We start from the raw sequence: 13,930 nt of genomic DNA on the forward strand, positions 1-13,930 counted from the left end.
CCACCATCACCACAAAGCAAAATAAAAAGTGAAAGAAGACTGAGCTCACCATTTGTGCCTCATACCATAGTAACTTTCAATTGATAAATGGTAAAAAGTCACTCTATAATAAAATTTGGGGAGGAAGGGAGATTTTAACTTTTTCAATTATGGACAGCAGAAGAATCCTAGACATGGGGATCAAAGAGATCATGACAGATAAAATGGACAATTTCAATTATATAAAATTAAAAAGACTTTATCAAAATAAAGTCAATACTACTAGAATCAGAAGACACAGATGGTATAAAAAAGAAAATTTTGCATTAAATACTTCTGAAAAAATGCCTGACATATCTCCAAAATCTAAAAGAGACCTAAGACAAATTTTGTAAAATTAAGAATTTACATTTTCCAGATGAAAAAATGGTCAATTGATAGATAAGAACTTTTTAAAAAAAGAATAGAAACGGGGCAGCTAAGTGGCGCAGTGGATAGAGCACTGCCCTGGAGCAGAGTACCTGAGTTCAAATCTGGCCTCAGACACTTAAACACTTACTAGCTGTGTGACCCGGGCAAGTCACTTAACCCCAATTGGCTCACTTTAAAAAATAAAAAAAAAAGAATAGAAACTAACAATAACCTGGAAAAAAATTCAGATCACTAATAATCAGAAGAATGAAATTATAAAACAACTTCAAGGGTTATAACTAAATACCCCCCAAATGAGCACAGACCCTAAAAGACAGGAATATCATTAATCTTTGGGCAAGACATTTTATTACTATTAGGACAGATGATTAATTTTTAAATTCTGGAAAACAATTGGAATTATGAAAGAAAATTAAATTGTTCATACTCTCAGACAGAGGGATTCTACTACTAGAACTCTATCGTGTGGAAGTAAACATATAAGTTTAACATATAAGTTAAAAAAAAAGATCAGAGCAGTATTTTTTGTTATTAGAAAACAAAATCTGCCAACAATGGTAATATTTGAAGAAATTAAGGCACATATGAATGTAATGGAATATTACTATGCCATAAGTTATAACAAATTCAGAGAAACATGCAAAGACTTGTATGAAGTGATACAAAATGAAGACAAAGTTAAAAAGGCAACAAAATTCTGATAATGTAATTCTTTTCAAAATATTAAAATTAAAAGCTACACCCTCCTTTCTGGTAACAAGTGATGAGCTAACTCTTTTTTTTTAGGGAATGTACTTTCTAAGTCTGTGGTCCAAAAAATTACTTAATTTTTTATTTTTTAGTGAGGCAATTGGGGTTAAGTGACTTGCCCAGGGTCACACAGCTAGTAAGTGTTAAGGTGTCTGAGGCCGGATTTGAACTCAGGTCCTCCTGACAGCAGCTGATGCTCTATCTACTGCTCCACCTATGCTGCCCCTTAAATTTATTTTTAAAAGCAGATTGTTTTCACTTAGCATCTCACAGAACTAAAGACAGCTCAATGAATTCCATAAAAGGAAAAAATATCCAATAAAGGTTTTATGCTTTGGAAAAGAATGTTCGATGATTTTTAAAGTTTGAGAGACAGTTTCTGGGTAATTTAATCATTTTATTAATAAGGCCAACATGTTTATTAATAAAAGGTTGGTCATCTCTCATAGACCAAAGACCGGCATGGTGTCAGCCAGCTCACAGTGTATATACCTTTCAAAGAGCAGGTGTTCAATGAGGAGAGTGACATCATGTCACCCTAGAACAGAGACTCTATACCCAGACCTCTCAAGGAAATTATGCCCCACCCAAGCCAGAGCAGGACACGGTAACTACTCCTCCTGGGTTGGATCTTGAAAAAGGAAGTCCAATTTCATTATCAGTAAAGAGACAACTTCTTAAAATAAGTAATTTTTTAAAAAGGGGTTGGGTGGGTGGGAGGGGAGAACTCTGATCTCCCCAAATCATTGCTTATTAATAAACATATTTCTCAATGAAATTTTATTTTCCCATATCATTCAAGAAAAAGAATGATAAGACAAACCAATCAGGTCAATTCAAATAGTATTCCTATACTGTTAGCAAATACTTACGAGCATTCCTCAAAGACTTTCACCCTTTCACAGCCTTCAGGAGGGTTCTCGTTTAAACATATAACTGTTGTTAGGTTTGGTGAGGTGGCATATTTGGCAGAGGAAGAGTTGTTCCCCATTTTCTGAAAAGAACAAAATAGTGAAAACTTACCAAAAATATAAAGAAACACACAAAATGTAAAACAATTGAACAAGGAACAAACAGCATACTAATTTAATTAACCAGTAGGAAATGTAGGAAAGATCCTTTACCGAGTCAGTTTTTTTATAGCAAATCTTTAGTCATTTCCATTTCCTTATCCTTTATTATCCTCTTTCAAGGATCTATTTTGAACAGTGAAAATACTTTTTAAAGAGAAGTATGTTGTAGTCAAAAGAACACTGAATTTAGAGTCAGAAAACTAGCATTTTAATTCTGACTTTGCAACTTATTACTTCTATGACCTTGGACAAATCACTTTTCAACATCTCCTGTTTACTTCTCAACTTCAGTTTTAGAGTTCATAGAGTTGGAAGGGGTGAAAGGAACCTTTGGGTTTCTTATTTTATAGATGAGCAGTATCTAGTGAGAGAGACTGACTTGCCTAAGATCACACAGGTTGTAGAGTCAAGATTTGAACTCAGAAATTCTGACAATCTTATCTGTAAAATAAGAGGGTGGGGCCATATGATTTTTAAGTTTCTTTTAGCTCTGAAATCCTAAGATCCTTATATATAAATACAGCGTGATAGTGTGCCTATTTTAGCCTACAAGGCTCTGGAATTCATGGGAAACATTAGAAAGTATTCCTGAGTTACATTATATTTGAAAGAGTCAGGGGATCAAATAGTTGTAATTTCAGTAGAGAATTCAAGAAACTCTCATTTTGGCTTCTCAAAGTCTGTCCTCTGGGTTTTTTCAGCTTTCAGATTGTTCTCTATTTCCTTACATCTTCCTGTTGTTCTGTCTTATTTGCCATTTACCTATCAATACTCTCTCTTTATGTTCACTTATATGCTCTCTCTCTTTATGCTCACTTATTGAGTTTACCTACAGTCGAAATATATTACCACTTGCATACAGCTATTAAATCTTCTACCCCTACTGGAATTTCCACACTTATTTTAAAAGTCTTTTTTTGGGGGGTGGGGGTGGGGAATGAGGGTTAATGACTTGCCCAGGGTCACACACTAGTAAGTGTCAAATGTCTGAGGCTGATTTGAACTCAGGTCCTCCTGAATCCAGGGCCGGCGCTTTAACCACTGCGCCCCCTAGCTCTCCCAAAGGTATAGTCCTTAAAAAAAAAAAAATTAGTCCTCTTTTATAGGAAACCCATTATATTATCTACTTTGATGTCTCTATCTAGTACCCCAAACTTTTCAAAACTAAGTTCACTATCTTGTATTATACAATGAATCAATAATACTTTGTTGGTGGTCAGTCATTTCAGTGGTGTCCGACTCTTTGTGACTCTCATTTGGGGCTTTCTTGGCAAAGATACTGGAGGGGTTTGACATTTTCCTTCTCTAGCTCATTTTACAGATGAGGAAACTGAGGCAGAGTTAAGTGACTTGCCCAGTCACATGGCTAGTGTCTAAGACCAGATTTGAACTCCTGACACCAGGCCTGGTACTTTATCCACTCTGCCACCTACCCACTAGGTACCCACTGTGCCACAACAATAATGCTAGTACTTTTTAATAAGTGGGTCCAATTTATAATTTTAAACATTTATTTCATTCTTCTGACCTTCTGCTCTATAATCAAACCAAAATAAAGCCTTGTCAGATCTACCGCTAAAGACTTTTTACTTTTTTGTTTCTAATTACCATAGGTCTTTAGCTGTAATGCTCTAATACTCTCTTATTGAGGCTCCTTATTTATATCTCATCTAACTTCTCTCTCCCACTTCCCATTAAATTATTACTCTCTTCATTTATCTATAGTGCTCCTGTTTTACAGTACTTACTATTAACTCCTCAGCCTAACTTTCAAAGCCCTCCACCAAAATGTTCACCTTGTATCCCACCAACCTCATTCTCTACTCACCCATTTTGCAGCCACTGCTCGAGGACAAGCTCTATGTCAATAATTTGCTTATTCCCATCTCTGCATTCCCCTACCTCAAAGGTACTCACAACAGCTCATGAATATCCTCTCCTAATTCAGAGGGGTCACAAGCTGCACTGGTAGAAGGCATACGCACAGGCATACCAATTAATTCATGGATCCTTAAAGGATTGAAACAATGAAGTTAGATGTGACTTAAAGTTGTTCTAAAAAAAAGTTCTCTTTTGTATGTTTCACAGTCTCAGCTAGACTGTAAACTCTGAGGAAGAAATGTGTTTCGTTTCTTTTGTAGGTATCACAAAACCCCCAAGTATGTCTAATATCATGCAGCTCTTGCAAACAGGCTTGTCAAAAATGTCAGTGTTGTCACTTTAGAGCTTGAAGGGGACCTCAGACATCATCGTGGCCAACCCCTCTCATTTTAACAAATGAGGACACTGATGCTTACAAATGTTAAGGTGACTTGCTCAAGGGCCCACCTCAGGTAATATCAGAACTAGTCTGTCTGGCTCCCAATCCAGTTTCTTTCCCGATATCCTCCTCATTAACTACCCTGTGAGGAGGGTGTGAAGGGAAAGAAGAGATCAGAATTTGATACTTGGACGAGTCCCCACCCATGCAGAGGAAGCAAAGACCAAGGAGAGGAGAACATGACTTGGCTTGTTCATGTCTTAACTTGGACCCCCTGCACAAATGTGAAATCACGTTCTAACTGGAGGGCAAAGTCAGTATTGTTAAAGAACGTTTCAGAAGAGGCAGATTTTACTTTCAAGCATATACAGTCTATGAAAGTAAGCTAAAAACTTCTTGTCAAGTGCCAATCCTTTGTAATTTTACAACTGCGGCTTAGGTTAAATGGTCGCTTCTAAAAAGCGATAAAACATTTATTACTTTAAACACTTTAAACAGTGGTGTCAAACACAAGTAGAAATGGGGGGCCACTAATCCTATATGACGGCCCCTGGAGGCCACACACTGACTTCTTGTTAAAGTGTAATATTACCTATGCTTTGTTGTATTTTTATTTATTTTTGTTAAATATTTTGCAGTCATTCTCATCTGGTTTGGGCCACACCCAGGAGTGTTGTGGGCCATGTATTTGACCCCTTATTTAAAACATCCGTCTCTCCATCCGGTCTCTATGACTACCATCTTTCTAGAGATAGCTCTAACTATTCCCTCTACAGACCTGACTAAGATGCTTCAGTGAGTTATGATGGACAGGAGACGAATGACCATTCAAAATCAAGAAGCCATGCACCCGATACCTCATTGATACCTAACTTTTAAACAAGCACACAGATATGGGTTATAAATATGGCTCTCACCGGCCATCAGTGCAACCTTAGTTAGCAGGAGAACCATTTAACCTCTTTACTCGAGCTCCTCATCTATAAAATGGGGTCAACACTACCTGCTCAGACCTCACAGCATTGTTGAGACAACCAAGGGGCTATGAAACCACATGACTATAAAGAGCTATGCAAATATAAATTATCATTATGCGATGAGAAAAGGAAAACCCAGAAATAAAAGTATAACCGAAGTCTTTTCAATTCTCTGTATGAATAATGGGTATCTTAGTTCAAAGCGCCTCAATGTTCTTTAATACATGCCAGAAAAAGAGTAGAGTGCAAACCCTTACTAACATGATTAGCACTTAGGGTTTAGATTGTAAGAGTTGTAGAAGCCAAGAGCAGCATTATTTCCTTGGGGCTATACCTTTATCTCTGGGATCAATAAGGAGGTCGTCAGCAGAACAAGGGCTCTCTTCACTACCTTCATGTGAGATGGTAAGGAATGAGGTGGGGGAGGCAGATTGGGAGCGGCTGCTATTGTTACTCCCCCTGTCCGCTCCGCCGGGTGTTTGGGTATCAATACTGCGGGTACTACTGCTGCGCTGCTGTGCCAGGGGAGGAGGTGCGCGATGGCCGTCTGGAATGTCTTGTGGCTGTTATAAATAAAAAACAAAGTCTCCACTTAACTGTGGATTTGTAGCTGTGCCCAAAGCACATGCCAAGGGCTTTCAAGCTGCCCTCTGCCCACCACCTGGGTCCTTCATGTTCAACAGACCTAATTAAAGGGGAAAAAGTCACGACCCAAAACTGTGCTTCCAGATGTTAGCACAGCGAACCACGAAGAGGAGGAATAAGGCCACGACACCGTGTCAGAGTCAGGCTCACAAAGGGTCCAGTGGTGTTTCATCTGCTAATGCTCTGGCTTTCTTTCCCCAAGCCACCCCTTTCTTTTTAGGTCTTATTGGAGGGAATGGGAGGAGTGGCCAGGCCTCACCTTCTCCAGAGAAGGAGAAGTACCCCCGCCAACGGAAATTAGGAGTACTGAGGGCCATTTGGCGGGCAATAACTGAAGAGACATTTCAGAAGGCATCAATGTTTACCCTCCCTCTCCCTAAGAGAGTCCAGAAGGAAGCCTCATAGAGAATAAAACCAGATGTGACTGTATATATACAGGCTGCTGCCGGAAGAAGGTGGGGATCTTACCTGCCTGAATGGAATATAATTTGTTATTCTTATTTGCAAAATCAGAGCCGAGATTTCCTGTAAGACCAAGTCAATAGTGCCCCACCCCACTCCCCACTAGTAAAGTCAAAACAGTGGGTACAGAGTTCCTGAACTCTGCAGAATAATACTCATACTGGGCTAAGTATATAACCCTCAATTCTTCCCTCTTCCTTTTCAAAGAACTAAGGAGATTTAGATGAAAACATTCTGAGACAATGAGTTGAAAATGAGAATCTTACATGTATGTGTTCTCAGATAAGGAAACTAATGGAGGTCAGCACTTCTCTGCAAATCAGAAAGTCTAAGAGCATCTAAGAGAGTGCTCAGAGTTTAGCTAAGGATGGACTAGGGCGACACACAGCTGTCACAGACAGGACTAGAAGGCAAGTTTCTTGCCCTTAGGGCTGGCTTTCTGTCCACTGTGCCATGCTGTGTGTCACATGGTAGAACAGTTCAACAGCAAAGCTTAAACCCTTAACTGATAACCAAAGAATAATGAATATCAAGATTCTTAATTTTATATGGAGCGTTTTAACTGTCAAATACTCATTAGCTCAAAGAGTTGAAATTTTGCCAGAGGAATGGTCAAGTACATATAGCTCTTCTCAAAACTAATAACTACACATGAATAATAATTTAAATAATTTCTACACAAAAAATCCAGACCCCCCCCCTCCAAAAAAAAGGAACTCGGTAGAGTATAAGGAAATTTTAAAAAATTTAAAAATTTGTATTAACCTTAAAAGAGGCCTAAAATCTCTTTGCTATAAAAGACAAAGGCAAATTTTGTTTTAATACTGCATTTTCTCTTAACAGAAAAGGAAGAAATGACATTACTTTCCCTTTTCTAACCTTCCAATTATGGATAATAAATCAACAGGTGTTTTATTTATTTTATTTATGAGTCATGAGGCATTCTATAATTCAATTCAAACATTTATTATATACTCTGTACAAGACACTGTACTAAGCACTGGGAATTACCAAATTAAATAAATTATGGAAATAAAATGTGTTAAAATTTTTAAAAAGAGAATACTCACTATAAGCTGCTCTTCCTTTTCTCCAGTTTCTTTAATTATTATTTCAATTTCCTGATTTAATCCTTCTACACTATTCCGGAACCGTGACCCTGTTGATTTGGTGATGGGAATCACTGGAATAAGTATACTCTTTGGAATAGGAGCCTAAAGAAAACACAAAAAGAGGCTTAATGTGGCATTTTAATTTTCTATTCAATTCAATAAACATCTATTAAGCACCTACTAAAAGCAAGGCCCTCTGCTAGGTGCTGGAGATACAAGGACAAAATGAATATATGATAAGCTTTGAACAAACTTAACAATTATGTATTTTATACACACACACAAACAATAAAAACAACAAAGTTTTAACTAAGAAATTAATCTTTCTTAACCTAAAATAGAAATTATTTTTTTTAGAAATGAAATTTTTAAAATTAAAATTCAGGTTTCAATTTCCTGAGATGTGAGTCAGGTTCTTCAAAAAAGTTTATTTGTCAAAATTTTAAAAGTACTTCAGTGTTTGGAAGAAAACTAAGAAAATTTTAATCTCAGAAATCTTGACTTCAAATAGTTTGTGTCAACTCTCTTTGTAGTTTAATTGTTAAAACATTTTAGCATCAAATTCTCTGTAGCAGAGGAAAGTAAATGAAAATACTTCCAATGTTTTACATACTGTAGTTAAACTGTTAACAATGACCACTTTTCTGTGAGATGTACATAACTGTTATGCAGTCAGACATGATTAAAATGACTGAACAACAAGAACAAGAAAGACAGTAATGTTTTTGTTATAAAAAGAAGTGATGCAAATAATTTCTACCTTTTTCAAAGTGTATAACTAATGTGTTTTTTAATCTTAAAATTTCAATAGACCATATTAAAAAGAAGGTGACTGGTTATATAATCACAGGATGCTATCAGTTTTCCTAATAAGATGGCCAAAACTAATATGTAAAACATCTACCAAAGAATATATCTTTATAGGCATCACATAGTTAAGGCAACTGAGGAATACAGATAAAGATGGTCATTTTGCATATCCCTTGGCCTAACTGAAGGACCTTATTCATAAGGAAGGTTTTCATCACTACCTTAAGGTAGTGCCTGAGATGTAGTTGGCATTTAATAAACAGCTCTTGATTGATTTCTATCATTAAAGAGGATGTACATCATCATCTTTTGTGTTACAGAGCTGGCCATTCTTTTTTCAAGGGTCTAGTAGTCTCCATTTATGGGAGGTGACAAACTCAGCAAAACTGACTTAGCATCAAAATGAAACAGGTTTCAGAAATTTGTTAATGAATCAGCCCTAGTGACAATTCTGACATACCTTCTAAATTACAGATTATTTGCGTGTATATGTTTATGCTTTTTTTTTTTTTGCAGGCAATGGGGGTTAAGTGACTTGCCCAGGGTCACACAGTTAGTAAGTGTCAAGTGTCTGAGGCCAGATTTGAACTCAGGTCCTCCTGAATCCAGGGCTGGTGCTTTAACCACTGCACCATCTAGCTGCCCCCCGTGTATATGTTTATGAACAGAAAGAAGTTAGTCTAAAGGATTCTAGTAGTTAAGGGATTGGGTAATACCCAGTTTTTCTATCTATCAAGTGGCAGTTATCCCCAGGGAAAAAGGCAGCAACAACTAACATCATCTTATCAAGTTCTCTCCTTCCCCACTGCATAAAGAACTTATTTGGTAGATGAAAGAGACAAAACAAGAGGATCATGTTCTGGCTCCTAAAGCCTTATTGCAATTTTAGTAAAGTAGAGATTATTATTTAGAAAGAAAAAAGGGGGACTGGAGAGGGGCTGAACGAGCATCTATAATACAGCTATGTAACCTATGTCATCCTCTTCAATAAAGCATGGAACTACAGCTGGTCAGGATGAGGTGAAAAAGGACTGAAGAACATATGTGCCTACCCATTAACAGTGCAAAGAGGATTCATTTTTCAGAAATGAAAGTCATGACTAATTAAGATAGGCATGAAATAATAAGTATAAATATGGAAAAGGCACATTAAATTTTGGCACCAGGTGAACAGAGCTGTTGGTTTCAAGCTGGTATGAAGTCTCATGTTGAGAAATGAAGTACGGCACAAGTAGGCTACAGGAACCAAGAGCAGTAAACTGTACTCTAGAGAGGAGGTAGCAGCAAAAGGAACAGTAGTAACTGAGGATACTTTATTGAATCCCAACATAAAAGACTTCTAGACATAAGAATTTGCATATAATCTTCTAACAATTCCAACAAAGTACCAACATTTAACCATTGAAACATGTCCTTGAACAGCTAGGTTCCATAAACAATTCTCAGTGACCTATCTAATTAGAACCTTTTTAAACAGTAAGCTTGCCCAAGTGTTAAGCATGATCATGAATTACTGTTCCAGCCCTAAAGGTACTTCCTAAATGGCTCTACCAGTAAATAACTTGGTGCTTCTTGGTATAGTGATGCCTCCCTACTGCTTTGCTAATGACTGAGATCTGCTTTTCATCATAAATGCCTGAAAATCCTCTTTTTCAATGAAGTCCCATTATTTCCTCTAAAAGATTATACACAGTTTTGCTGGGTAGGTGATTCTTGGCTGCAGTCCCAGTTCCGCTGCCCTCCAGAATATCATATTCCGTTCCCTCTGGTCCTTTAACGTCGATGCTGCTAGATCTTGTGTTATACCTATTGTAGCTCCACAGGATTTGAATTCCTTTTTTCCAGCTGCTTGGAGTATTTTCTCCTTGACTGGGAGCTCTGGAATTTGGCTATAATATTCCTGAAAGTTTTCCTTTTGGGATCTCTTTCAGGAGATGATCGGTGGATTCTTCAATTTCTATTTTACCATCTGCTTCTAGAATATCAGGGCAATTTTCCCCAACATTTCTTGGAAGATTATGTCTAAACTCTTATTTTGATCATGGTTTTCAGTACTCCAATGATTTTCAGATTCTCTCTCCTAGATCTATTTTCCAGGTCAGCTGTGTTTCCAAGGAGATGTTTCACATTGCCCTCTATTTTTTTTATCATTTGGATTTGCTTTACTATGTCTTGGTTTCTCATAAAAGTCACTACTTCCATTTGTTCAATCCTAATTCTTAGGGGCAATTATTTTCTTCAGACAGTTTTTAAATCCCTTTTCCATTTGGCTTTCAAACTGTTGACTTTTTTCTATGACTCTCCTGCATCACTCATTTCTCTTTCTTCTTTCTCCTCCACCTCTCTAAATCTTCTATCTCTCCTACTTTCTCTTCAAAGTCCCTTTTTAGCACTTCTATGGCCTGAACTAATTCATATTTTTCTTGGAAGCTTTGAATGTTGGAGCTTTGACTTTATTATCATCTGCTGAGGATGTATTCTGGTCTACTTTTCCCCCAAAAAAGCTTCTATAGTCTGCTGCTTTCTTACCTACCTCATCGTGACCCGGAAGCAGAGTCAGATTGAAATCTGATTCTCTAAGGTCAGAAACTTGGTGTGCCTGTGTCCCTCTGACCACTGGAGTCGGCCTACTGGATCAGAATGTGCATGCTAAGCTCCTCTATCCACCTGTGGGCTGAGTTCTAGAAGCAGGTGCTGCCACAGTTGAATCAGAGGTTCCCAAGGCCTGGTTTCGCTGGGGCTGGGTCCACTCTGCGCACATTCACTCTCACCCCAGTACAACAGACCTTTGCTGCCTATCCTCTAAGGCTGTCTTTGTTGGAAAATTATTTCATCCTGTCCCTTTTTTGGGTTCTGCTGCGCCAAAAATTGTCCTATGGCATTATTTGAAGGTATTTGGAGGGGCCTTGGGGGAGAAGTTAGGGAAGTCACTACCTTTCCTCTGCCATCGTTGGCTCCGCCCCCTTAAAGAAAGAAGTTTAAAATGTTTTTTGTAAATGAAATGAGAGCACTAGAGGGAAAAAATTGAAAAGAAATGATAGCTACAGGAAGAAATAATGGAAAAGAAAATTTTAACAGCTTTGCACAGAAAGTAACAAAATCTTGCCCAAGCAACAAACTCCTTGACAATTAAAATGGACCAAATAAAAGCCAACTACTTTAATGAGGCAACAATAAATATTAAAACAAAGGCAAAAGGCTTAAAAAAAAAAAAAAAAGGAAATGTAAATTATCTCATAGCAAAAAGTCAACCTAGAAAACAGGAGGAAAAAATATGAACTAATAGCACATCCAAATGTCATTAAGTTAAAAAAAGAAGAAAAAAAAAAGACCCTGATATCAAATTTCAAGAAATCTTAAGAGAAAACGACCCAGATCTCTTGGAACAACAGGGCAAAATGGAAAGAGAAAGAATCCAAAAATCACTTCCTGAAAGAAACACCAAAATAAGAATTCCAAAGAGAACAATATAGACAAAAATCCAGAGCTTCCAGGTCAGAGAAAAAATACTGCTAGTAGCCAGAAAGAAAGAATTCAAGTACTGAGAAGCCACAATCAGGATCAAACATACAAGTTAACAGCCACCACAATAAAGGAGCAAAAACCTCATGAACATATTGATACTCCAGAAGGGCAAACTGCATGGGCTCGCAGCCAAGAATAACTTACCCAGCAAAACTGGAATATAATGTTACAGAGGGGAATAGACCTTTAACAAAATAGATGACCTGCAAGCATTCCTGATGAGAAGACCAGAGCTGCAGGGAGAATTTTTGGAGTTTAAACACATGAGAAAAGAGAAACATGGATAGAAAAAAAAAAAAAAACGACAAAAAAACCCAAAGACGATCACTTCTAAACCCTCTCATTATCAGTTCATCAAAGGAGTCCCAATAAGACACAGTTCTGTTATGTCACAATGATCTTTTTAAAAAGAATGGAAGTTAGGGGCAGCTAGGTGAACGCAGTGGAATAGAGCACCGCCCTGGAATCAGGAGTACCTTGAGTTCATATCCGGGCCTCAGACACTTGAGCACTTACTAGCTGTGTGATCCTGGGGCAAGTCCACTTTAACCCAACTGCCTCACTAAAAAAAAAAATAAAAGAAATAAATAAAAAGAAATGGAAGCTGCTAGAACTTGCTTTATCCTTATTGGAGCTCCAGCAGTATTTTGAATTCCTTTTTTCTGGCTGCTTGCAATATTTTCTCCTTGACCATAGAGTTCTGGAATTTGGCTATAATATTCCTGATGTTTTCCTTTTGGGATCTCTTTCAGGAGGTGATTGGGTGATTCTTTCAATTTCTATTTTAGCTTCTGCTTCTAGAGTATCAGGGCAATTTTCCCTCACAATCTCTTTTGAGGATGGTGTGTAAGTCTTTTGTTTTGGTCAAGGTTTTTCAGGTAGTCCAGTGATTTTCAAATTATTTCTCCTAGATTTATTTTCCAGGTCAGCTGTTTTTTCCAAGAGATATTTCACATTGCCCTCTATTTTTTCATTCAATTGGATATGCTTTGCTGTGTCTTGGTTTTTCATAAGGTCATTAGCTTCCATTTGTTTCAATTCTAATTCTTAGGCAGTTATTTTCATCAAACAGTTTTTTCATCTCCTTTCCAGTTGGCTTTTCAAACTGTTAACTTTTTTCTCATGACTCTCCTGCATCGCTCATCAGTTTCTCTTTCCATCCTTTCCTCCCTTTCTCTACATCTTCTTATTCTTTTTGGTAAGGCAATTGGGTTAAGTGAACTTGCCCAGGGTCACACAGCTAGTAAGTGGCTAAGTGTCTGAGGCCGGATTTGAATGCAGGTACTCCTGAATCCAGGGCCACTGTGCCACCTAGCTGTCCCTCTACATCTTCTTTCTATTTCTTCCTACTTTCTCTTCAAAATCCCTTTCGAGAAGCTTCCATGGCCTGAGACTAGTTCATATTTTCTTGAACTTTTGGATGTTGGAGCTTTGAACCCTGTTATTATCTTCTTCTGAGGTTGTATTGTAGTCTTGCCTTACCTTCAAAGAAGTTTTCAATCGTTCTTTGCCTCCGAACAGCATGGAATATGATATTCCAGAGGGCAAAGAAACGGACTACAGCCAAAAATCATGTACCCAGCAAAACTGTGTATAATCTTTCAGAGGAAAAAATGGGATTTTAATAAGAAAGAGGTCTTTCAGGCATTTGTGATGAAAAGACCTGAACCAAATAGAAATCTTTGACTTTCAAATACAAGACCCTGGAGAAGCATAAAAAGGTAAACAGGAAAAAAAGACTCCATGAGGGATATTAAAAGATCAACAGTTTACATTCTTACATGGGAAGATATACTTCAAACTCATAAGAATTATCTCAGTAAGGAATTCACATAAGACACAGGTCTGAACTGAATATTGAAGGGATGATATCTGCAAAGCATTTATGTTTTGTTCTTTGTGGAC

General features: G+C 37.5%; 1 protein-coding gene across 1 annotated transcript in view; it reads right to left on the reverse strand.

Annotated features, from left to right (window-relative positions):
* Positions 1-13,930, reverse strand: part of FAM117B (family with sequence similarity 117 member B) — a 111,740-nt gene that overhangs the window by 13,356 nt on the left and 84,454 nt on the right. The window contains 4 exon segments of the mRNA XM_043998762.1: positions 2,034-2,077; positions 2,079-2,155; positions 5,806-6,034; positions 7,649-7,792. Of these exon segments, the coding sequence (XP_043854697.1) occupies positions 2,034-2,077; positions 2,079-2,155; positions 5,806-6,034; positions 7,649-7,792 (494 nt within the window).

This window comes from Dromiciops gliroides, chromosome 3 (assembly GCF_019393635.1).
Source record: "Dromiciops gliroides isolate mDroGli1 chromosome 3, mDroGli1.pri, whole genome shotgun sequence".
Taxonomy (NCBI): Eukaryota; Metazoa; Chordata; class Mammalia; order Microbiotheria; family Microbiotheriidae; genus Dromiciops; species Dromiciops gliroides.